This window comes from Cetorhinus maximus, chromosome 12 (assembly GCF_964194155.1).
Source record: "Cetorhinus maximus chromosome 12, sCetMax3.hap1.1, whole genome shotgun sequence".
NCBI lineage: Eukaryota > Metazoa > Chordata > Chondrichthyes > Lamniformes > Cetorhinidae > Cetorhinus > Cetorhinus maximus.
Genome location: NC_135890.1, coordinates 75,255,104 through 75,279,683, shown reverse-complemented (window position 1 = coordinate 75,279,683; position 24,580 = coordinate 75,255,104). Strand labels below are relative to the sequence as shown.

Here is a 24,580-nt window from a genome sequence, read left to right as displayed (position 1 = left end):
GACAAATAGTTCCCATTTTAATGTTAAATGATGATGTAGAGGCTCTAGTAATAAAAGCGGAAAATGCTGGAGGTAATCAGTAGGTTAGGCAGCATCTGTGCAGGGAGAGGAAAACATAGGCAGAAAGACAATAAAAAGGAGAGTCTGTGATGGGGTGGAGCGCAGGAGTAGTTGATTGACAAAATGATGGTGCAATGCAAGTAGATTTGAGGATGAGTTTTCATTTCTCTCTACACAGATATTGCCTGACCTGCTGAATGTCTTCAGCATTTTCTGATTTTACTTTCGATTTCCAGCATCTGCAGTACTTAGTTTCGTCAGAAACAGTAAAGGACTGTAAATTGCAGCTTACTGCAAGCAGGGTGTCAGAAACTGAGCTTCCTTCTTCTCTTTAAACTACAGCTGGGAGTAATCCATTTGCACTTCATTTCCACTTTCTGTCTTGGGCTCTGCTTTGCAGATATTCACAGCTGAATATTACGCCTGTAAATGTAGGACAACGCATTAGTGGTCCATATTTTGATATATGTAGAGTTAGCAAGCAGCTAATTATTTTTTGATTATTAGTCTGCAGACGTTACAACAAATTCACCGTGGCCGTGACTTCAAACTGACAGCAATGTAGAGATAAGTACATTCACACGATGGTAATTCACTTTTGAAGCATGTCTATCAGTAGGTCACTTAATTAGTACTTCATCATCTTTAATTGCCGTATCCTGGTTGTGGCATTAATTTGTAATATCCATTGAAGGCTGTGTAACTACATGTCTGGTAGGATTCTCTATGTATTTTGTACGTCAGACTAATAGCTAATTTGTACAAAGTGCAGGACATGATACAATTGTGTTAAACATAATCTTATTACAGGTACAGTACCTCTGGGACGGTTCCGGTAAACAGAACGCTGTGTTCAACTGATTGTTTCTCTGCAATGACAAAACAACCGAAAATGATTTCTTGCGAAGCTTTCGAGTTAAGCCGAATCTGTAACCGAATTAAGTGTTTATTCTCGGGAAAAGAGAATTCAATGTATTGTATTGTCCTGCAACGTGAGAAAGTGCGAGCCTCAGTATTATTGCTCTTAGAATTTTTTATAAACTGGAAACGCAGAAGCATTTTGAACTAGAATAGGAGATAAGCCATGTAACAACACTACTTTGGGACCTGAATCACGGATCAATTTTACTCCATCGTAAATGCTGCCCCGTTGCACAATAGTTAAAGATTGCAGCTCATGGAAGTACAGTTATACTGGATGACAGATTTGTCTTATAGCTGTATGAGAATCAATGAGATTTACGAGACATTAAGAAGCAATATTTTCAACAGGCCGTTTATAGGAAAGCAATTGAAAGCATTTTTCAGGCTTTTATGCTAGCGGTATAAATCTATTTGGATTACAGCCTATAATATACGCGCATCTGGACAGGCAGTTTATCTACAAGATACGTACTTACATTATAGATAACAGGCCCCACCATACACAGAACAATTATAGCAGCGTTGGTTTCACACTGAAACACCTAGCTCATTCTTGCTGTACCTTACGCTCCAATATCATGTATATCTTGAGCATAAGGGGAATTGAAAATTCTTACAGTTGCGAACCATTGGGACAGATAGACTAAGGACATGTTTTGGAATTCAATGTAAATAAATGCAATGCATATTGGAACAAAAACAAGCAACGTATAGACCACGAATCGGTCTAATTTTATGAAGACCGTGAAAGTCGTGGAGCCAGGTAAGCGCAGCCCGTGGGAGAGAAGTGGCTCCCTTTATGGGGGCAAAACCTTTCTATGTTGGACTGAGAGTTGAGACCACTTGGTTGATAATATCCAGTCCCAGGGTGCTAGGTTATGGACAGCTCAAGATATCTTCATTTAGGAAAGGAAGTTAGGTAAAAATCTAGCTCTTAAAATGCCAAGAGACAGGCATAATGTAAATGTAAGCGACTGTGAGTCGAGAATTAGAAGCCACGGGTACAAGAGATACCACAGAGCAGCCGAACAGACTCCCAAAAAAGGGTAACTTAATAAAGGACTAATCTGGGTTTAGGATAGGGGTGACGGTTACAGGAAAACTCGAGTGAGGATATAGGTAACTGTTATCCTGTGATACCCGGCAGTTGATGTGCTTTTGTAAACAAGAAAATGTCATGATTGCTGAAATCGTGGATATGACAATGGATTGATCATTGAATCCGGGGTATATTGCTTTTAGGTGGGAGTCCAGTGAAAATTTGGAAAATAAAATTATCTCAGGATTTGTAGAAAAGGTGAACTTCATATGCCAGGTTGATTTTTTTTCTTACTGATAAATGTTGTAAAAACTGTACAACAATTACAAACTTTGATAAATTCCAGTTACCATATTTAAGCACATATATAACAACATATTCTGGCTGAAATAATTTTACGTGGAAGAACAGTAACAGAGTCTCCGTTTGCCCTCAAGCATTTGTTAAAAGACGGCATTATATTAATTGGAGAATATTTGCTATTTCTAATGAAAGTAGAATATCATAAACCTAACATTGCCATAATGAAAGTCTAATACTCACGTCTCGCTTTCCTGTTGCGTGCGGCTACAAGGAAAATAACGCATAAAATCACCAGCAGACACAGCAGCAAAGGCCACAGGACTTTGACTTTCCAGGAATCGGGATCTTTAAAAGATTCTTTAAAAGAAATTTGTATATATTTATCACAATTGAAAGTAAACAATACGTCCTTCAACTAATGTGATTGTAAGTGAAAACATGTAAAAGAGAAATTGTTGTTATTGCACCTCACTATGCGGTAACCCCAGGATGTATATGTTTTTCTGGGTTCCTTTCACATTGTAACCTTTAATTACACGTCTCAAGCACAGAATAATACACCGGATTTGATATTCCGCGAGGCGTTAGCCTGTATTTCCCCCCTCGGCTGCTTTAGGGACAGAATTATCGCATTTAAAGTTAACACCTCTTCCAAAACAGCTGGTCGACGAATTCCCAGAAAGCTGAGAGTTGATCATCCAATAACGTGATTGGACGGTCAGTATTTCAAATTCGGAGTTTTCTGCCGACTGTTCACCTTCATTCCAGGGGGTGCAAATGTGGGGAGGCGCTGGCGTATTGGTATTGTCACTGGATGGGTAATTCAGAGTAATTCTCTGGGGGACCCGCGTTCGAATCCACCAATTCAAATTCAGTAGGAGCCTGGAATCAAATGTCCTTGTCGTGAGCACCTTCATTACCTTCCTCTCTCCCCTTAGGGAAGGAAAACTGCTTCCTGTACTTGCCTACATATGACCCACACAATGTGGTGGTTGGCAATCAAATGCTGGCCTAAAAAAATACTGTGCAGGATTTCTGTCAGATAACATAAGGTCAGAAATGACCTCAGTGGAACACAACATTCTAAGTTGAGCTGAGAAAAAAACAACAAAATTATGAATTAATAATATTTTTGCGATTGGAGGTGGTGGCACAGTGGTATTGTCACTGACTAGAACTTCATGAGACCTAGGTTCAAATCCTGCCATAGCAGATGGTGAAATTTAAATTCAGTAAAAATCTAGACAGCCATTGCCATAAAAACCCACTTGGTTCACTAGTCTGCTGGTCTGGCCTACATGTAGTTGACTCTTAAAAAATGCAAGGGGCAATTAGGGATGGGCAATAAATGCTGGCCTAGCCTGCAATGCTCACATCCAATGAATAAAATAAAAACTACCTGACCATGATGGTGGAAGCAGAATAGTAACACAATTATTCTCCAAGCAGAGAATGAAGTTCAAAATTCTTACATGGGCAAAGGAGATGATGCAAATCCTGGTTGCGACGTAACATTGAGAGGAACAGAATAATTGTTGCAAAGACGCTATCTAACTATTTACAATTTTATGTGTATTTAGCCTGTAATGGCTATCAGATCATATTTATTTACTTCAATGTGCGCTATCAATTTGTTTACTCTTAGTTTTTTGTTATCTTTGTGACATCTAGTCTTGATTCTTTATGCATTCTTAGGTTTTTTCTCTCTGTCCCTTCCTGCCATTCTCCAACCCTCATTTCCTATATTACTATTTTCCTCTCTTACCTTGCCTCTAATCTTTGATATACCACAACTTTCCACGTTTGATCCCTTGCCCCCACTATTTAGTTTAAAACCCTCTCTACTTCCCTAGTTATTTGGTTCACCAGAACACTGGTCCCAGACTGGTTCAGGTATAGACTGTCCCAATGGTAGAGTCCCATTTTCCCCAGTATTGGTGCCAGTGTTCCACAAACTAGAACCCACTTCTCCCACACCAGTCTTTGAGTCAAGTATTCATCTCTCTAACTGTATGTACCCTATGCCAATTTGCACGTGGCTCAGGTAATAACTGAGAGATTATAACCTTTGAGGTTGTGCTTTTCAATTTACTGCCTAGCTCCTCATACTCTCTATGAAGAATCTCTTTCCTAGTTCTACCTATGTCATTGTTATGTACATGGACCAGGACAACTGGATCCCCCTCTCACTAAACCCTAGGTGTTCTTGTGCATGAGTCACAAAAGTTAGAAGGAAGGTCCATCAATTAATTAAGAAGGCTAATGGAATGCTGTCCTTAACAACAAGAAGAACTGAACATAAAAGTAAGGATGTTATGCTTCAGTTATACAGGGGATTGGTGAGACTGCACCTTGAATACTCCTTATTTAAAGAGGGATGTAAATGCATTGGAGGTGGTTCAGAGAAGGTTTACTACATTGACACCTGGCATGTGTGCATTGTCTTATGAAGAAAGGTTGGACAGACTGGGCTTGTTTCCATGGGAGTTTAGAAGGGTGAGGGGTGATTTGATTGAAGTATACAAGATCCTGAATGGTCTTGGCAAGGTAGACGTGGAAAGGATAATTCCTCCTGTGGGTGAGTCCAGATTTAGGGGGCACTGTTTTAAAATTCGTCCCTTTAAGACATAGATGAAGAGAATTTTTCTCTCTCAGAGGGTTGTGCGACTTTGGAACTCTGCCTCAGAAGGTGGTGGAGGTGGGGTCATTGGATATTTTTAAGACAGAGGTAGATAGATCCTTGTTAGGCAAGGGAATCAAAGGTTATCGGGGGTTGATGGGAATGTGGAACTCAAAACACAAGGAGATCAGCCATGACTTTATTGAATGGTGGAGCAGGCTCGAGGGGCTGAATGGCCTAATCCTATTTCGTATGTTCATATATTCATTACAATGCTGTTCAATACCAGAAAATAAATTTAGACTAGAATGTCTCTGACGCGCTAACCACACCTATATCAATTACTGAATTGATCTGAAGTAAAATTATGTTCAGGTTGTCCACACTGATTCACTGAAACGAGTTGCATGTTGAACATACCCATATTTTGTACCCATTTTCTCCACTTCCTCCGCTGAATGCCTTGTTTGTTACTGGATAAAGGTTCAATAGATGCCGAGTTCCCACCTTTACTTCTCCCAAATGACAATTCTCCGTAATCCTTGCTCCAATCTGCTCCTGGTCCCATACACCCCAACACTTTCAAACAAGAATCACTGGCACTGAGTCGTGGCCAGGAGCAGCAGTCCTGATCATTCGCCCTTTTTCAGACGGTGCGCTTCGCCAATTGTAGCTCTGAAGCTCAGTCCAGTGTTCAACTGTTTTAACTTTCACAGCACCAATAAACACTGGGTCATGAATACAATGATGTGACGGGTTGAATTACCATGAGTACTGCCACACTTTGAAACATAAATAATAGGACCTACCTGTAACTGTCAATGTGCTTCCATTGCCTCTCATACCTTCAGTGGACGGTGGATTCAGACTCATCAATTCACAATAATATGTGCCGCTGTCCCCAGGCTGGAGGCGGCTTATTAATATCTGCGATACATTTCGATCTTGGTCTTTTCTATTTACCACTCGGATTGACTGATTTCTCCTGCATCTGTCCATGTAAATAATATAGGTCTGATTATTTTGGTTTTTTGGTTGGTGAAGCCAGTTGATTACAAAGTCCTGAATTTCATCAGCAGAATAGACACAGGTCAGGTTCGCTGTCCCTCCTTCAGTCACAAGCAGAGAATCTGGGGTCTGGTATACCCGAATCCCTTCGGCAGCACTCAGTGTCCAGTCAGGGCAGAAAATAGACATCTGCATCCATATTAATATCAGGATGTTCATGTTAACCAGGCGACGCCGGAGAACATCAGCCTTCAGGTTTGCAAGAGTCAGCAGAGGTTGAGACACTCGGTTACTGTTCATCTTTCACAGCTCTCGGTGCAGATGTGGGACGTGGGGAGTTTACAGATAGCCACCCGCCTCTTGCTGGTTACGCGTGGGTTTCAAAGCCCAGCTCTGCTGCTCAGCATTCTCAGATAAACTCGCGCTCACCACAGGGAGCAACGTGGAACCCAGCGATAACCAGCACCGGCGACGTCAGTACAAAACAGTCATTTAAGGCTTTGATGCCTCTCCTCTAGTCTCCACATTTAGCCTGGTTATTGTCACATGATTAATGTGTTCCTTTTTTATTCATTCACAGGATGTGGGCTTCGCTGGCTGGGCCAGCATTTATTGTCCATCCACTTAATTGCCCTTGAGAAGGTGGTGGTGAGCTGCTTTCTTGAACCATGTGGTGTGGGTACACCCACAGTGCTGTTAGGGAGGGAGTCCCAGGATTTTGACCCAGTGACAGTGAAGGAACAGCGATATATTTCCAAATGAGGATGGTGAGTGGCTTGGAGGGGAACTTCTAGGTGGTGGCATTCCCATCTATCTGCTGCCCTTGTCCTTCTAGATGGTAGTGGTCGTGGGTTTGGAAGATGCTGCCTAAGGAAATGTGTCTACGGAAATGAGCCTTGAAACAAATCGAATCCACGGGCAAAATAAATTCAGTTCAATTACAGTTTGTAACTGCCCATATTGTTGGTAAATATAAAATCAATTGCTGCAGCGAATCAAATCTGCAAAAGTTTCCCTGTGTGAGTAAATGTTTAAATAAACTTTGCTGATAAATACTGGTGGGAGATAAGCCCGGAGAGGCGGTTTGATGCTTTCAGTGCAATGACAGTGCTTTTCTATTCTCGTTTCCTGCCAGTCACACAGACAGTAATGCAGGGTTAATGTCCACAGCACGGGCACAGTGTAGCTGGTACAAGAAGTGAACTTAGAGAATGTGTTTGTCTTCACAATAATTGTGAAAAAGTGACCTGTGACTGATTTGGATTCAGTGCGTTCCTCTGTTCCCCAGCTGCCTACAGGCGCCATTCCTCTATCGAGGTTTGTGGTGTGAACAATAATTCTTAATTTATTAATTTTTTTATGGTTCTGGCTCTGAATCATTCAAGGCATTGTAGTCTCGTGGTTAGGGCACTTTTTCCTGGCTGGGGAACCACAACTGGGGCGGTGGGGGTGGGTGGGGTCAACGTCTTTGTGGTCAAAGGAAGGAAACTTCAAATTTTGCAACTTGGAATGTTAGAACGTTCATAGATAACCTCAAGGGTGACCACCTGGAAAGAAGAACTACAACAATATAGTAAGCTATCAAAACTCCAAACTGACATTACTGCCCTCAGTGAGGCCCACCTTCCTGGGAAGGGGCAGCTGAAGGAAAAAGCCAGGGGACACACATTCTACTGGAAAGAAAAGACTGACAGCGGCCCTCACGTCCACACAAATAAAAACAGAAAGTGCTGGAAATACTCAACAGGTCTGGCAGCATCTATGGAGAGAGAAGCAGTTACCATTTCAAGTCCAATGTGACTCTTCTTCAGAACTGAAGGAGGGTAGAAATGTGATGGGCTATCTGCTGTCGTGAGAGGAGGGGGGAGGAGGAACAAAAGGGAAGGTCTGGGATAGGCTAGAGGGTCAGAGAGCTGAAATGACAAAGATGTCATGGAACGTAAGGCAATGGGAGTGGTTACGGTTGTAGTAAAGAGACACAGTTTTTGTCCAGAGTGAGTCTAAATGCCACAATAATAAACATCTGAAAGCAAGAAACATGAAAACAAGATTCAAACTGGTACATGGCAAAGGGCTATTCACCTCATCCAAGATCAACTGCCTTCTGCTGTCAGGATTAACTGCCACCTACGTGGAAAGCTCTTTAGTCTCAGTTGCCTCTGTGCCAAAACTAAACTGACCGCCATAGACATACATGATCTACTGTTTGAGGAAGACTGCAGTGTCATTGCCCACTCTGCACCAGGTTTACAAGCTGCACTTGATGTCTTCAATCCTGCATACAAGAAGCTCAGCCTCTCCTTGAATATTGCCAAAACAGAACTCATATGTCCACTGACACCTGGTCAGCCAAATATTCCACCTCCATTTGGCTTCATTGGTAGGGAAACTTTTGGAAACTATAGTTCAGGACAAAATCAATTGTAATGTAGACAAGCGCAGGATAATTAAGGAAAGCCAGCATTGATTCATTAAGGGAAAATTATGTTTAGCTAACTTGCTGGAGATTTTTGAAGAGATAACAGAGAAGGTTGATAAGGGCAATGCTATTGATGCGGTATATACGGATTTTCAAAAGGCATTTGATGCAGTGCCACACAACAGATTTGTGAGGAAAATTCTAGCTCATGGAACGAAAGGGAAAGGAGGCACTTGGATAAGAAATTGGCTGAGTGACAGGAAACAGAGAATAATGATAAATGATTGTTTTTCAGATTGGAGGAAGGTTTGTAGCAGAATTCCCCAGGGGTCAGTGTTGGGACCCTTGCTGCTCCTGATATATATTAATGACCTAGACTGTGGTGTGCAAGGTACGATTTCAAAATTTGCAGTTGATACGAAGATTGGAAATGTTGTCAACTATGATGGGGATAGTCTTGAACTTCAAAAAGGCATAGACATTTGGTGGATTGGGCAGACAAGTGGCAGATGAAGTTCAATGCAGAGTAGTGTGAGGTGAGTCATTTTGGCAGGAATAATATGGTGAGACAGTATAAAATAAATGGAGAAACTCTGAAGAAGGATCTCAGAGGGATCTCAGTTTATATGTGTTTATATGTGGGGGGAGGTGATAGTGTAGTGGTATTGTCACTGGACTAGCCAAAGCAGATGGTGAAATTTGAAATCTGGAATTAAAGGTTCAATGATGACCAGGAAGCCATTGTTGTAAAAGCCCACCTGGTTCACAAATCTCTTTAGGGAAGGGAATCTGTCGCCCTTACCTGGTCTGGCCTACATGTGACTCTAGACCCACAGAAATGTGGTTGACTCTGAAATGGCCTAGCAAGGCACTCAGTTGTAACAAGCCACGACAAAGACACAAAAAAGGAATGAAACCAGACGGACCATCTAGCATCGACCTAGGCACTGGAAATGACAACGATAATCGCCAGCCCTACCGGCCCTGCAAAGTCCTCCTCATTAACATCTGAGGGAGAGTGTCTCACAGACTAGCCAAGCAACAGCCTGACATAGCCAACCTCATGGAATCATGCCTTACAGATAATGTCCCAGACTCTACCCATCACCATCCCTGGGTATATCCTGTCTCACTGGCAGGTCAGAACCAGCAGAGGTGGCGGCACAGTGGTATACTCAACATCAACTCTGGACCCCATGAAGTCTCTTGGCATCAGGGCTAGTAAACATGGGCAAGTAAATCTCCTGCTGATTACCAAGTAGCTCCCTCCCTCAGCTGATGTAACAATGCTCCTCCATATTGAATGTCACTTGGAGGAAGCACTGAGGGTAGCATGGGCACAGAATGTTTTCTGGATGGGGGACATCAATGTCCATCACCAAGAGTGGCATGGTAGCACCACTACTGACTGAGCTGGCTGAGTCCTAAATTACATAACTGCTTGACTGGGTCTGCGGCAGGTGGTGAGGGAACCAACAAGAGGGAAAAACATACTTGACCTCATCCTCACCAACCTGCCTGTCGTAGATGCATCTGTATATGACAGTATCGATAGGAGTGATCACTGCACAGTCATTGTGGAGATGAAGTCCCACCTTTACATTGAGGATACACTCCATCATGTTGTATGGCACTACCACCATGCTAACCGGGATAGATTTCGAAAGGATCTAGCAACGCAAGACTGGGCATCCATGAGGCGCTGTGGGCCATCAGCAGCAGCAGTATTGTACTCAAACACAATCTGTAACCTCATGGCCCGGCATATCCCCCACTCTACCATTACCATCAAGCCAAGGGATCAACCCTGGTTCAATGAAGAGTGCAGGAGGACATGGCAGGAGCAGCACCAGGCATACCTAAAAATGAAGTGTCAACCTGGTGAAGCTATAAAGCAGGACTACTTGCGTGTCAAGCAGCAAGTGATAGAGCTAAGCAATCCCACAACCAACGGGTCGGATCTAAGCTCTGCAGTCCTGCCACATCCAGCCGTTAATGGCGGTGGACAATTAAACAACTCACTGGAGGAGGTGGCTCCACAAATATCCCCATCCTCAAGGATGGAGGAGCCCAGCACATCACTGCAAAAGATAAGGCTGAAGCATTTGCAACAATCTTGATCCATCTCGGCCTCCTCTGGAGGTCCCTAGAATCACAGATGCCAGTCTTCAGCCAATTCGATTCACTCCATGTGACATTAATAAATGGCTGAAGGCACTGGATACTGCAAAGGCTATGTGCCCTGACAATATTCCGGCAATAGTACAGAAGACTTGTGCTCCAGAACTTGCCGTGCCCCTAGCCAAGCTGTTCCAGTATAGCTACAACACTGGCATCCACCCAGCTATGTGGAAAATTGCCCAGGTATGTCCTTTTCACAAAAAACAGGACAAATCGAACCCGACTAATTACCGCCCCATCAATCTACTCTCCATCATCAGTAAAGTAATGGAAGGGGTCATCAACAGTGCTATCAAGTGGCACTTGTTTAGCAATAAACTGCTCACTGATGCTCAGTTTGGGTTCCGCCAGGGCCACTCACATCCTGACCTCATTACAGCCTTGGTTCAAACATGGACAAAAGAGCTGAACTCCCAAGCTGAGGTGAGACTGACTGCCTATGACATCAAGGCAGCATTTGACAGAGTGTGGCATCAAGGAGCCCTAGCAAAACTGGAGTCAATCGGAATCAGGAGGAAAACTCTCCGCTGGTTGGAGTCATACCCAGCACAAAGGAAGATGGTTGTGGTCGTTGGAGGTCAGTCATCTCCGCTCCAGAACATGACTGTAGGCATTGCTCAGGGTAGAGTTCTAGGCCCAACCATCTTCAGCTGCTTCATCAATGACCTTCCTTCCATCATAAGGTCAGAAGTAGGGATGTTCGCTGATGATTGCACAATGTTCAGCACCATTCACGATTCCTCAGATACTGAAGTAGCCCATGCCCAAATGCAGTAAGGCCTGGACGATATCCAGGCTTGGGCTGACAAGTGGCAAGTAATATTCATGCCACACAAGTGTCAGGCAATGACCATCTCCAACAAGAGAGAATCCAGCCATCGTCCCTTGATGTTCGATGGCATTACCATCACTGAATCCCCCACTATCAACATCCTGGGGGCTATCATTGACCAGAAACTGAACTGGTCTAGCCATATAAATACTGTGGCTACAAGAGCAGGTCAGAGGCTAGGGGCCATGCGATGGGTAACTCGCCTCCTGACTCCCCAAAACCTGTCCACCATCTACAAGGCACAAGTCAGGAATGTGATGGAATACTCCCCACTTGCCTGGATGAGTGCAGCTCCTACAACACTGAAGAAGCTCGACACCATCCAGGACTTGATTAGCACCACATCCACAAACCTTCACTCCCTCCACCACTGACGCATAGTAGCAGCAGTGTGTACCATCTACAAGATGCACTGCAGGAATTCACCAAGGCTCCTTAGACAGCACCTTCCAAACCCACGACCACTACCACCTAGAAGGACAAGGGCTGCAGATAGAAGGGGACATCACCACTTGGAAGTTCCCCTCCAAGCCACTCACCATCCTGACTTGGAAATATATCGCCATTCCTTCACTGTCGCTGGGTCAATGTCCTGGAACTCCCTTCCTAACTGCACTGTGGGTGTACCTACACCACATGGACTGCAGCGGTTCAAGAAGGCACATAACTTTTATTCCTTTTGCAAAGTATTTTGAATCTATGCCCTCTAGTTCTTGGTGCTCTCTTGAGTGGGGACAGTTTCTCACTATTTACCCTGTCCATACCCCTCACGATCTTGAATACCTCTATCGAGTGTCCTCCTATCAAGTTGCCCAATGGCAACTAGGGATGGGCAATAAATGCTGGCCCAGCCAGCAAAGCCCACATCCCGTGAATGAATCAAAAAAAAAGTCATTGAAGGTGGCAGGGCATGTTGAGACAGCCGTTAATAAAGCATATAACATCTTAGGCTTTATTAATAAGGACATTGCAAGAGTAAGGAGGTCATGTTGAACTTGTATAATCCACTAGTTAGGCCTCATCTGGAGTACTGCATCCAGTTCTGGGTGCCACACTTGAGGAAGAATGTGAAGGCATTGGAGAGAGTACAGAGGACGTTCACAAGAATGATTCCCGGATTAAAGAACTATATCTATGAGGATAGTTTGGAGAAGTTGGAATTGTTTTCCTTAGAGAAAAGAAGGCTGAGAGGAGACTTGATAGAGGTATTCAAGATTGTGAGGGGTATGGACAGGGTAAATAGTGAGAAATGGTTCCTACTCAAGAGAGCACCAAGAACTAGAGGGCACAGATTCAAAATAATTGGCAAAAGGAATAAAAGTGATGAGGAAAATTTTTTTCACCCGGATGATGGCTGGAGTCTGGAACGAACATCCTGAGAGGGTGGTGGAGACAGGTTTGATCAAGGTATTCAAAAAGGAATTGAATTATTATCTGAAAAGAGAGCATATGCAAGGTTATGGTGATAAGGCAGGGGAGTGGGACTAGGCAGAATGCTTTCTCAGAGAGCCAGACTCGATGGGCCAAATGGCCTCTTTCTGCACTGTAAAGATTCTGTGATTCCATATATGTTGAAGGAGAAACTCTGGGATACGTTGAGCACTCCCCATGTCTTGGCCGCTCCCTCTCTCAAAAGGCCACCGCTGATGAGGAAATCCAACACTGGATCAGCTGCACCAGCTCAGGCTCCTACAGACTACAGCAGTGAATGTTTGACAACAAAGACCTCCGCAGGAAGTTTTAGTGTACAGAGCAGATAAGGAACAAAAAGGAAGCAAATCTTGCACTCTGCATCCCACTGCCTTGCAGTACATCCTGCTCCATGTGCCCAAAGATCTGTGAGTCAAGAATTGGACAGTTCAGTCACATGCAGACCCATGGCAGAAACTCACGACCTTGAGTAGATGTCATCCTTGAATTGAGGGACAAACACTGCCGCCAATCTTTTATGTTCCTTGATATCCAACAGGCTCTAGATTTGGGAGTCTAGAGTTGTTTTTTTTCTGTGAGCATATTTGTTTTGAACTGCCACAGTCTCCTCATTGGCTGCCTCCCATTGCTTTGGCTCTAATTTACTTTCATAAGTTATTTTCAGTCCTCTTTTGTCAAAGCACATCTCAGCTGAGTAAAGTTCACCTTTCCCCAATTGAAAACTTTTATCCCTCCTCTATCTTTCTCCTTTTCCATAACTATTCTAAATCTAAACAAATTATGATCACTACCACCAAGATGCTCTCCCACTGATAACCCTTCCATGTGCCTAGCTTCATTTTCTAAAACTAAGTCGAAAACTATCTCTTTGCTTGTTGGGCTTACTACATACTGTCTAACGCTGCCGTACTTATGCACAGGCAGCCAAAGCCAACGAGGGGGAAGCAGAAGAAATGCTTCATGTCACTCCAACCACCAAGGCCCCCAGGGAGCTCAACGGGACAAAGGAGGACACAGAGAGAGACAAGGTGGAGGAAGAGATTGAGGCAACAGATAGCCAATCAACAGCACTACACCCTGAACCTCCCAGTCCTCAGGACAGCGAATCAATGGAGGAGGAGGCAGCAGTGGAAAAGCAGCAGGGGGAGTGGCAGACGGTGAAGAGAGCCAAAAGGAAGAAGGAGCGAAGAAGAAGCAAAGCCACTTCCCAGATAAGTGGCAAGAGGCGTCTCCCATCCGACATGGATGACAAAGGCAGCAGCTCTTCGGATGAAGAAGTGTCGGGCGGCACCGACAGAAGAGGCGGCAAAGCTCTAGGGCATTGGAGGACGAGACACCCGAGTTCCAGAACATTGGAGACAACAAGGAGACCAGCGCACCCCAACTTTGCCTGCAACCTGAGGAGGCCAGTGCACCACAGCCCCTGGAATCTGGGAGCAGTGAGGCAATCATCGCACCCCAGCTCCGGGAAACCGGGAACAGCAACACCCCAGAGGGGGTGAGTTTTGGAGAAGCTTCTCCAGCAAAGGTCATCTCAAAACCCGCTCTCTACGCGAACCCCCAGATGCCACCTGAGCAGAACACTGCCAAGGAGAACTACCTCAGCCCATCCAAAGTGAAGCAATTTGAGCTCACTACGGGTATGAAGGAGCAGACTAAAGGTCTGGGACTCTCAGAGACAACGGGTTTTGTAGGAGAATAAATGCTTTAAAATGGGTTTAAAGATTGTATCCATAAATGTGCGTAGCATTAAATCTACTACGCGATGTGTTGCGACCTTGGACTACCTTGCCAAGGTCAAAGCTGACCTGTTGTTTCTGCAGGAGTGTGCGATACCGCACCTCAGCTCCTACAGGCAATGGTCACGATGGTGGTCCCATGGGCCATCGATCTGGTCGGGCGGAAACGACTCTTGTTCCTCCGGCCTGGGTATTCTGCTGCGGGGAGGCAACTTCACCGTCTCCGAGGTTAAGGAGGTGGTGGGCGGGCGCCTCCTCGTAGCAGACGTAATGTACAAGAACGCTCCACTCCGGTTAATTAACGTGTATGGCCCGTCACAAGGGGCCGAGCGGCTGGAGGTTTTTCAGCAGCTCCCACTGCTGCTGGCGACCTCCAGGCCGGTCATTCTGGGCGGTGACTTCAACTGCATCATTGATGCGGCTGGACAATCCAGCAGGGCCGACAGCAGATTGGACGCTACGTCCAGATCCCTGATGGAAACAGTTAAGGATGCCAAGCTGCACGACGTCTTCAGCAACCCTGCAGACGGAGCACAGCGTAGATACACCTGGTCGCGGCCAGACGGGTCCATTCGTTCCAGGATAGACTTCCTGTTTGTGTCCCGTGCATTCACAGTCAGATCCACCGACGTCAAGCTGGTGTTTTTCTCTGACCACTGCCTCCTACCGGCGGACTGCCACTTAGAGAAGGACCTGAGGGTGGGCAGGGGGGCATGGAAGCTAAATGTGCAACTGCTGACCCCAGAGAACATTGAGGAGCTCAAGAGGGATTACAAAGGTTGGAGAACCGTGAAACCCCTCTTTGAGTCCCTGACACACTGGTGGGAAGCAATTAAGGGAAACATCAAGAGGTTTTTCATCCTCAAAGGCACCCAGAAAGCTAGAAAGGAACAGAGGGCAATGTCTCGACTCCAGAAAAACATGCAGAATCTGCTCCGGCTGCAGTCGATGGGGGTCGATGTCAAGGAGGAACTCCAAGAGGTGAAGAGCCAGCAAGCCTCGCACTTTGCCTCGGAGGCCTCCAAGATCATCTTCCGTTCCAGATTCCGCTCCGTGGAGCAGGATGAGACGTGCTCACGTTTCTTCTTCCAAAAGGTACACAGAGAGAGCTCTGTGATCAGCAGCCTGAAGGAAGAAGACGGCTCAGTAAAGTCATCGCAGTCCGACATTTTGAGGATCAGCAAATCCTTTTATGCTGGATTGTATGACGTGAAGCCCACGGACAGCACGGCCTCTCAGTCCTTCCTGTCCTCTATCACGGAGGTCTTAGACAACAGTACGCGGGAGAGCCTGGACAAACCGCTAACTCCTGATGAACTGACTAAGGCCCTTGAGTCCTTCGAGAAGAGTAAAACCCCCGGAAGCGACGGCTTGCCGGCGGAGTTGTATTCGGCTCTGTGGGACTTGATCGGCCCAGACCTGCTAGAAGTGTACGAGAGTATGCTCCTGGCTGGTAGTATGTCAGAATCCATGAGGAAAGGCATCATCACCCTCATCTACAAGCACAAGGGGGGAAGGGAGGAAATTAGAAATTGGCGACCCATTTCACTGTTGAATGTGGACTATAAGATTCTGTCCAAGGTCATCGCCAATCGGGTCAAATCCGCTCTGGAATTGGTGATTCACCCTGACCAGACCTGCACTGTGCCAGGCAGGAAGATCTCTGACAGCCTCGCGCTGCTCAGGGATACGATTGCCTATGTACAGGACAGGGGTGTGGATACCTGCCTCATCAGCTTGGATCAGGAGAAGGCCTTTGACAGAATATCGCACACCTACATGGTGGATGTGCTCTCCAAAATGGGGTTTGGGGAGGGAATTCGAAATTGGATCCAACTGCTCTACACTAACATCAGTAGCGCAGTCTCAATCAATGGGTGGGAAACAGATAGCTTTCCGATTAAATCTGAAGTCAGGCAGGGCTGTCCTCTCTTGCCGATTCTTTTCATGTGTTGCATAGAACCCTTTGCCGAGTCCATCAGGAAGGATCCCGGCATAAGAGGAGTGACGATCCCAGGCAGTGGAGGCACTCAGGTAAAAGCCTCCCTGTACATGGATGATGTCGCCGTCTTCTGTTCGGACCCGCTGTCGGTGCGCAGACTGATCCACATCTGCGACCAGTTCGAACTGGCCTCGGGAGCCAAGGTAAATCGTGGGAAGAGCGAGGCCATGTTCTTTGGGAACTGGTCTGACCGATCCTTTGTCCCCTTCACTGTCAGGGCTGACGGCCTGAGGGTGCTGGGGATATAGTTCGGAGGGACCAGGGCATGCGTCAGAAACTGGAAGGAGCGAGTGTCTATGGTGAAAAGGAAACTGGGCATGTGGGAGCAATGCTCCCTCTCCATTGCGGGTAAGAACCTGGTCATCAGGTGTGAGGCACTCTCGCTGTTGCTGTACGTGGCGCAGGTCTGGCCCATTCCACACTCCTGCATGGTGGCGATCGCTCGAGCCATCTTTCACTTTATCTGGAGGTCAAAAATGGATCGTGTCCGCAGGGACGTGATGTACAAGCCTCTAGATAAAGGGGGAAAAAACGTGCCCAACATTGCCCTCATACTGATGGCCACCTTTGTGTGTGGCTGCATCAAGCGGTGCGTAGATCCTCAGTACGCAAACAGCAAGTGTCACTATGTGCTGAGGTTCTACCTGTCCCCGGTGTTGCGAAGGATGGGTCTGGCCACGCTGCCGCGGAACGCTCCAAGTAGTTGGACCGTGCCGTACCACCTGTCCCTCGTGGAAAGATTTGTGCAGAAAAACACCTTTGACCACAAGTCCATCAGGCAGTGGTCAGCACGTAACGTCTTAGAGGCCCTGAGGGAAAAGGAGAGGGTGGATCCTGTGGGATGGTTCCCCGAGCAGACTGTCAAAGTCATTTGGCAGAATGCCTCATCGCCAGAACTTTCCAACAAGCACCAAGACGTGGCTTGGCTGGTGGTGAGAACGGCCCTCCCCGTCAGATCCTTCCTACACGCCAGGAGTCTCACCCCCTCTGCACGTTGCCCTCGAGGTGGCTGTGGTGGGGAAGAGACCGTTGTTCACCTCCTTGTGGATTGTGCCTTTGCAAAGAAGGTCTGGAGAGAGATGCAGTGGTTGCTGTCGAGGTTCATCCCGAGCAGTTCTGTGACACAGGACTCTGTGCTCTACGGTCTGTTCCCAGGGACACACACCGAGACAAACATTAACTGCAGCTGGAGGATCATCAGCTCGGTGAAAGACGCGCTTTGGTCTGCCCGAAACTTGTTGGTCTTCCAGCACAAAGAGTTGTCCCCGACCGAGTGTTGCGGACTGGCACAATCCAAAGTCCAGGACTACGTGCTGACGGACGCACTAAAGCTTGGGGCAGCTCCCGCAAAGGCGCAATGGGGAAGGGTCGCTGTCTAAGACCTTTCTGCCACAGTGCACCGAGGGACTGGGAACTGTTTAAATCCCCTCGGGCTGTACAGCTCAAAATGAAAGGCTGTAAATGATTGTAATATTGTTTGTACTGATGCACCTGGTGATACATTTTGTAAAAGTTGAACCGGATTGTACCCTTGAAATGGTGTTTTTGAAATGGTTTGGAATGTGGTTGAAGATATTTTATGAATAAAGTATATTTTTGCAAAAAAAAAAATACTACATACTGGCTAATAAGTCCTCCTGAAGCATTTTAAAATTTGGTGCCCTATATATCTTTTACACTGTTTCTATCCCAGTTAATATTATTGTTGTTGAAGTCCCCTTATTGTTTTTGCACTTCTCAGAAATATGCACATAGATTTGCTCTTCTTTCTCTTTCTGACTAATAGGGGCTTAAAGTGTACTTCCTTTCTTTGTTCTTCGGTTCAACTTGTATATCCTTATTGGATGATGCTTCCAGCATATCACACCTCCTCACAGCTGTGATTGTTTCTTTAGCCAATATTGCTATCCCAGCCTTTCTTTAATCCCCTTCTCAATCTGGTCTGAAAACCCTGAAACAGTAATATTGAGGTGCCACTCCTGCCCTTCTTTAAGCAATGTTTCAGTAACAGATATGATATCACACTTTCAAGTATCTAATGCTGCCCTCAGCTCATCTGCCTAATTCACTGGATTTATTTCATTCAAGTTCTGCATTGCTTGCCAAACTCCTTTATTGTGTATTTTCTAAGCTTTGTTTCCTCTGCCTTCCACCTTCACTTACTACTTTTCTGCCTTCCATTTCCAGGTTTGTTTCTCTCCCTTCTGAATCCACACTGGCAACTGTTCATATCGGTCTCACGCTTGTGCTGATTTTAACATTTTGCTCTGTTCTTTTTATGGCGCCCTGTTTTATTGGCCTGTGACTTACAAAGAGCTTTGGCATTCCCTGATTGTGATTAAACCAAATTGCACGAATGGAAAAAGCATTCTCCGCCATCACAAACCACATTTTTTTTGGATTAGCTGATGTTTATCAAGGGTGAAGGAAAAATGGTCACTCAGCTTCCTGATAGTTCAAAGTCCTTTACTACGCTAAATTGCTTGTTCGATTTAACAATGCAAACAATGTGAGAAGTAGGAATTTACTGCTCTGAATATACCACAGTAAAAGTCCCAGTGAAAGAGGAGGTAGTTCAGATACTGGATGGGCTAAAAATTGATAAAGAAGAGGCATTGGAAAGGCTGGCTGCACGTAACTGGATAAATCACTAGGCCCAGATGAGATGCATCCCAGGGTGTTGACGGAAGTAGGGATGTAAGTGAAAGCACTGTGAATGTTGCCAAGGTCTCTGGTTGAGATCTTGTTTTTTGTGATTTGCATCGCAAAGCCTGGTTGAAATGCAAAGAAGCAAAACACTGATAATGGACAGCAAGCATTCAGTTGGAAGTTCATTCTGCCTGAGGCTAATTGGATTACTGGCCGGCCCGCCCTTCAGCCCCTCTGATTGGCTCTTCCACATTTGTGTGCTTCCTGCCATTCCAAATTGGGTGGTAACTATGGAGGCGGCTTACTAATTGGCTGCCTGCAGTAAGATTAGGCCAGTCACTCCTCAGCTCCATTTCAAATGGGAGACCCCTTATTTTGAAAATATGCCCTCAAGTTCTAGACTCCCCCACAAAGTGGAAATGTCCTCTTGGCATGCATCCTGTCGAGTCCCCTCAGAATTTTATGTTTCAATAAGATCACCTCTCATTCATCTAAGCTCCAATGACTATAGGCCTAACCTGCTCAACCTTTCCTCATAAGAAAACCCCTCATCCCAGGAATTAGCCGCGTGAACATTCTCTGAACTGTTTCTAATGCAATAATATTCCTCCTTAAGTAAGGCAACTAAAACTATACACAATACTCCAGATGCAATCTTGCTAAGGCTTTGTACAGCTGTAGCAACACTTAAGTACTTTTATATTACATTCGCCTTGAAATAAAGGCCAACATTCCAACATTCCATTTGCCTTCCGGATCACTTGCTGTAACTGTAGGCTAGCTTTTTGTGACTCATATACCAGGCACCAAGATCCCTCTGTGCCACAGATTTTTCAGTCTCTCTCTATTTAAATACTATTCTATTTTTCTATTCTTCCTGTCAAAGTGGACAAGTTCACATTTTCCCACATTATATTCCACCTGTAAATTTTTCCCCACTCACTCAACCCACCTGTTCCCCTTTGCAGAATCTTTGTGTGATCTTCACAACTTACTAGACTACCCACCTTTGTGTCATCAGCAAGTTTAGCTACCATACGTTCAGTCCCTTCATCCAAGTCATGAATATAGATTATAAATAGTTGAGGTCCCAGCACTGATCCCTGTGCAACTCCAATAGTTTTGATTTGACAAGGCAAAAATGACCCATTTATCCCGCAACTCTCTGCTTCCTGTTAGCTAACCCATCCTCTATCCATGCAAATATGTTACCCTCTATCCCATGAGCTCTTATCTTGTGTAATAACGTTTTATGTGGCACCCTTTCATATGCCTTTTGAAAATCCAAATACCCCACATCTACCGGTTCTCATTATCTATCCTGCTTGTTACCTCCTCAAAGAGCTCTAATAAATTACAGCCAGAGTGCTTGTGAAAAGTAGAGGGGCCATTTACAGGGAGAGCACTTGTGGACTTCATTTAAAACAGAGAGCAGTGAGCGTGTGGACTTTATTTAAAGCAGAGAGTGGTGAGCGTGTGAACTTTATTCAAAGCAGAAAGCGGAGTGAGAATGTGGACTTTATTTAAAGCAGAGAACGAGGTGAAAGTGTGGACTTTATTTAAAGCAGAGAGCGGGGTGAGAATGTGGACTTTATTTAAAGCAGAGAGTGGGGTGAGAATGTGGACTTTATTTAAAGCAGAGAGCAAGATGATAATGTGGACTCTATTTAAAGCAGAGAGCGAGTGAGCGTGTGAACTTTATTTAAAGCAGAGAGCGAGGTGAAAGTGTGGACTTTATTTAAAGCAGAGAGCGGGGTGAGAATGTGGACGTTATTTAAAGCAGAGAGCGGGGTGAGAATGTGGGCTTCATTTAAAGCAGAGAGCAAGGTGATAATGTGGACTCTATTTAAAGCAGAGAGCGAGTGAGCGTGTGAACTTTATTTAAAGCAGAGAGCGAGGTGAAAGTGTGGACTTTATTTAAAGCAGAGAGCGGGGTGAGAATGTGGACTTTATTTAAAGCAGAGAGCGGGGTGAGAATGTGGACTTTATTTAAAGCAGAGAGCAAGGTGATAATGTGGACTCTATTTAAAGCAGAGAGCGAGTGAGCGTGTGAACTTTATTTAAAGCAGAGAGCGAGTGAGTGTGTGAACTTTATTTAAAGCAGAGAGTGGGTGAGCATGTGGACTCTATTTGAAACAGATCAGGGAGACTTCATTTAAAAAGGCAGAGAGCAGCTGATTGGTGAGTTGGATTGGTGAGTATTTCTAGTCTTTAGATTAAAATTAAGGTTTATAGTTAGTATTTAGATCTCTAGTTTTTATTTTCTCTTTCTTAAAAATAGCCTGTTAAATATAAGATCAATACTGGTGTAAATAATTAAATCCAATAAAGTGTAAAGGGCAGGGATACTAGAGGAATTAATAAATAAATTAAATTAAATAAGATAGCGATGGCAGGATGGGTGATATGTTGCTGCTGCGGCATATGGGGCCTGCTGGACACCAAGGTGATCCGGCAAAAACACATCAGTAGTAAATGTTTGCAGCTCGAGGAACTTCGGATCCGAATTAAGGAGCTGGAGTCTGAGCTGCAGACATTGCAAGGAGGGGGAAAGTTACCTGGACACTTTGATCTAGGAGGTGGTCACACCCCACAGGTCAGATAATTCGAATTTGGCCTGTGATCAGGGACAAGAGGGCGTGACTGCAGGTGAGGCAGGTATGGGGACCCGGGGATAGTGTTCAAGGAGCCTCAGCCCCTGAAATTGTCCAACAGTTATGAGGTTCTTGCAAGCTGTGTGGATGAGAGCAGCATAAGGTGTATTTGGGGTAGTTAAGGTCATAGAGTCATAGAGGTATACAGCACAGAAAAAGACCCTTCGGCCCATCGAGTCTGCACTGGTCAAACAAGTACCTAACTATTCTAATCCCATTTTCCAGCACTAGGCCCATAGCCTTGTATGCCATGGCATCGCAAGTGCACATCCAAATGCTTCTTAAATGTTATGAGGGTTTCTGCCTCTACCACCCTTTTAGGCAGTGAGTTCCAGATTCCCACCACCCTCTAGATGAAAAAATTCTTTCTCACATCCCCTCTAAACCTCCTGCTCCTTACCTTAAATCTATGCCCCCTGGTTATTGATCCCTCCACCAAAGGGAAAAGTTCCTTCCTCTCTGCCCTATCTATGCCCCTCATAATTTTATACACTTCAATCATGTCCCCCCTCAATCTCCTCTGCTCCAGGGAAAATAACTCCAGTCTATTCAATCTCTCCTCATAACTAAAACTCTCCAGCCCAGGCAACATCCTGGTAAATCTCCTCTGCAGTCTCTCTAGTGCAATCACATCCTTCCTATAATGCGGATTCCAGAACTGCATGCAATACTCTAGCTGTAGCCTAACCAGCATTTTATACAGTTCCTGCATAACCTCCCTGCTTTTATATTCTATGCCTTGGCTAATAAAGGCAAGTATTCCATATGCCTTCTTGACCACCTTATCTACCTGTCCCGCTACCTTAAGGGACCGGTGGACATGCACACCAAGGTCCCTCTGATCCTCAGTACATCCCAGGGTCCTACCATTCATCGTGTATTCCCCTGCCTTGTTTGTCCTGCCCAAGTGCATCTCCTCACACTTATCCAGATTAAGTTCCATTTGCCACCGATCAGCCCATCTGACTAGCCCGTCTATATCCTCCTGTAACCTAAGGCTATCCTCCTCACTATTTATCACCCCACCAAATTTTGTGTCATCCACGAACTTACTGATCAACCCTCCTACATTCAAGTCTAAATCATTTATATATACCACAAACAGCAAGGGACCCAACACCGATCCCTGTGGAGCCCCACTGGACACAGGCATCCAGTCACAAAAACACCCCTCGACCATCACCCTCTACTTCCTGCCACTCAGCAAATTCTGGATCCAGTTTGCCAAATTGTCTTGGACCCCATGGGCTCTTACCTTCGTTATCAGTCGCCCATGTGGGACCTTATCAAAAGCCTTGCTGAAGTCCAAGTAGACTACGCCAAATGCATTGCCCTCATCTACAGGCCTGGTCACCTCTTCAAAAAATTCAATCAAATTGGTCAGACATGACCTCACCTTAACAAAACCATGCTGACTGTCCTTGATTTATCCCCGCCTCTGCAAGTGTAGATTAATTCTGTCCCTCAGAATTGCTTCCAATAGTTTCCCCCCCACTGAGGTTAGACTGACTGGCCTGTAGTTCCCTGGTTTATCCCTTCCTCACTTCTTGAATAACAGTGCCACACTGGCTGTCCTCCAGCCCTCTGGCATCTCTCCTGTGGCCAGAGAGGTATTGAAAATTATTTCCAGTGCCCATGCTATCTCCCCACCTTGGCTCATCCAACAGCCTGGGATACATTTCATCGGGTCCTGGAGATTTATCTACTTTTAAGCCTGCCAGTCCACTTAGAACCTCTTCCCTTTCTATGCTAATTTCTTTAATTATATCACAGTCCTTCTGCCTGATTTCCATACCCACATCGTCCCTCTCACTTGTGAACACCAACACAAAGTATTCATCTAGAGCCCTACCTACGTCTTCCGGCTCCACACACAAATTACCATTATGGTCCTTAATGGGCCCTACTCTTTCCCTAGTTATCCTCTTCCTCTTAATGTACTTGTAAAATAACTTTGGATTTTCCTTTACTTTACCTGCCAATGTTTTTTCATGCCCCCTTTTTTCTCTCCTAATTTCCTTTTTAAGATTCCCCCTACACATTCTATACCCCCCTAGGGCTTCTGCTGTTTTAAGCCCTCAGTAACTGCCATAAACCTCCCTTTTTCTCTTTATCCAACCCTGGATATCCCTCAACATCCAGGGTTCCCTAGATTTGTTGGTCCCACCCTTTATCTTTACTGGGATATATTGGCCCTGTACTCTCCCTATTTACTTCTTGAATGAGTCCCATTGCTCTGACACAGATTTACCTAAAAGTAGCTGCTCCCAGTCCACTCTGGCCAAATCATATCTGATCTTATTAAAATAGGCCTTCCCCCAATTTAGAGCTTTGATTTCTGGCCCATCCTTGTCCTTTTCCATAACAACCTTGAATCTAATGGAGTTATGATCACTATTTGCAAAATGCTTCCCCACTGATACCTCTACCACTTGCCTGGCTTCATTCCCTAAAATTAAGTCCAGGACCCTCTCTTGTAGGATCTTCTACAGGCTCTCCTGGATGCATTTTAAGAATTCTGCTCCCTCTAAACCTTTCACACTATGACTAACCCGGTTAATGTTGGGGAAGTTGAAATCCCCCACTATTACTACCTTATTATTTTTACATTTCTCTGAAATTTGCCTACATATCTGCTCTCCTATTTCTCTCTGACTGTTTGGGGGCCTATAGTATACTCCCAGCAATGTGATTGCTCCTTTTTTGTTTTTAAGTTCTA

The 24,580-nt window shown here is 45.1% G+C and overlaps 1 protein-coding gene across 1 annotated transcript; it reads right to left on the bottom strand.

Moving 5' to 3' along the window:
* Positions 1-367: 367 nt before the first annotated feature.
* Positions 368-6,254, bottom strand: LOC144687998 (uncharacterized). The gene is made up of 4 exons (XM_078554652.1): positions 5,756-6,254; positions 2,567-2,683; positions 880-929; positions 368-483 (listed from the first exon to the last, which is right to left on the bottom strand). The coding sequence occupies exons 1-4, from the start codon at positions 6,252-6,254 to the stop codon at positions 478-480; spliced, it is 672 nt and encodes a 223-aa protein (XP_078410778.1). The 3' UTR covers positions 368-477.
* Between the last annotated feature and the right edge of the window lie 18,326 nt (positions 6,255-24,580).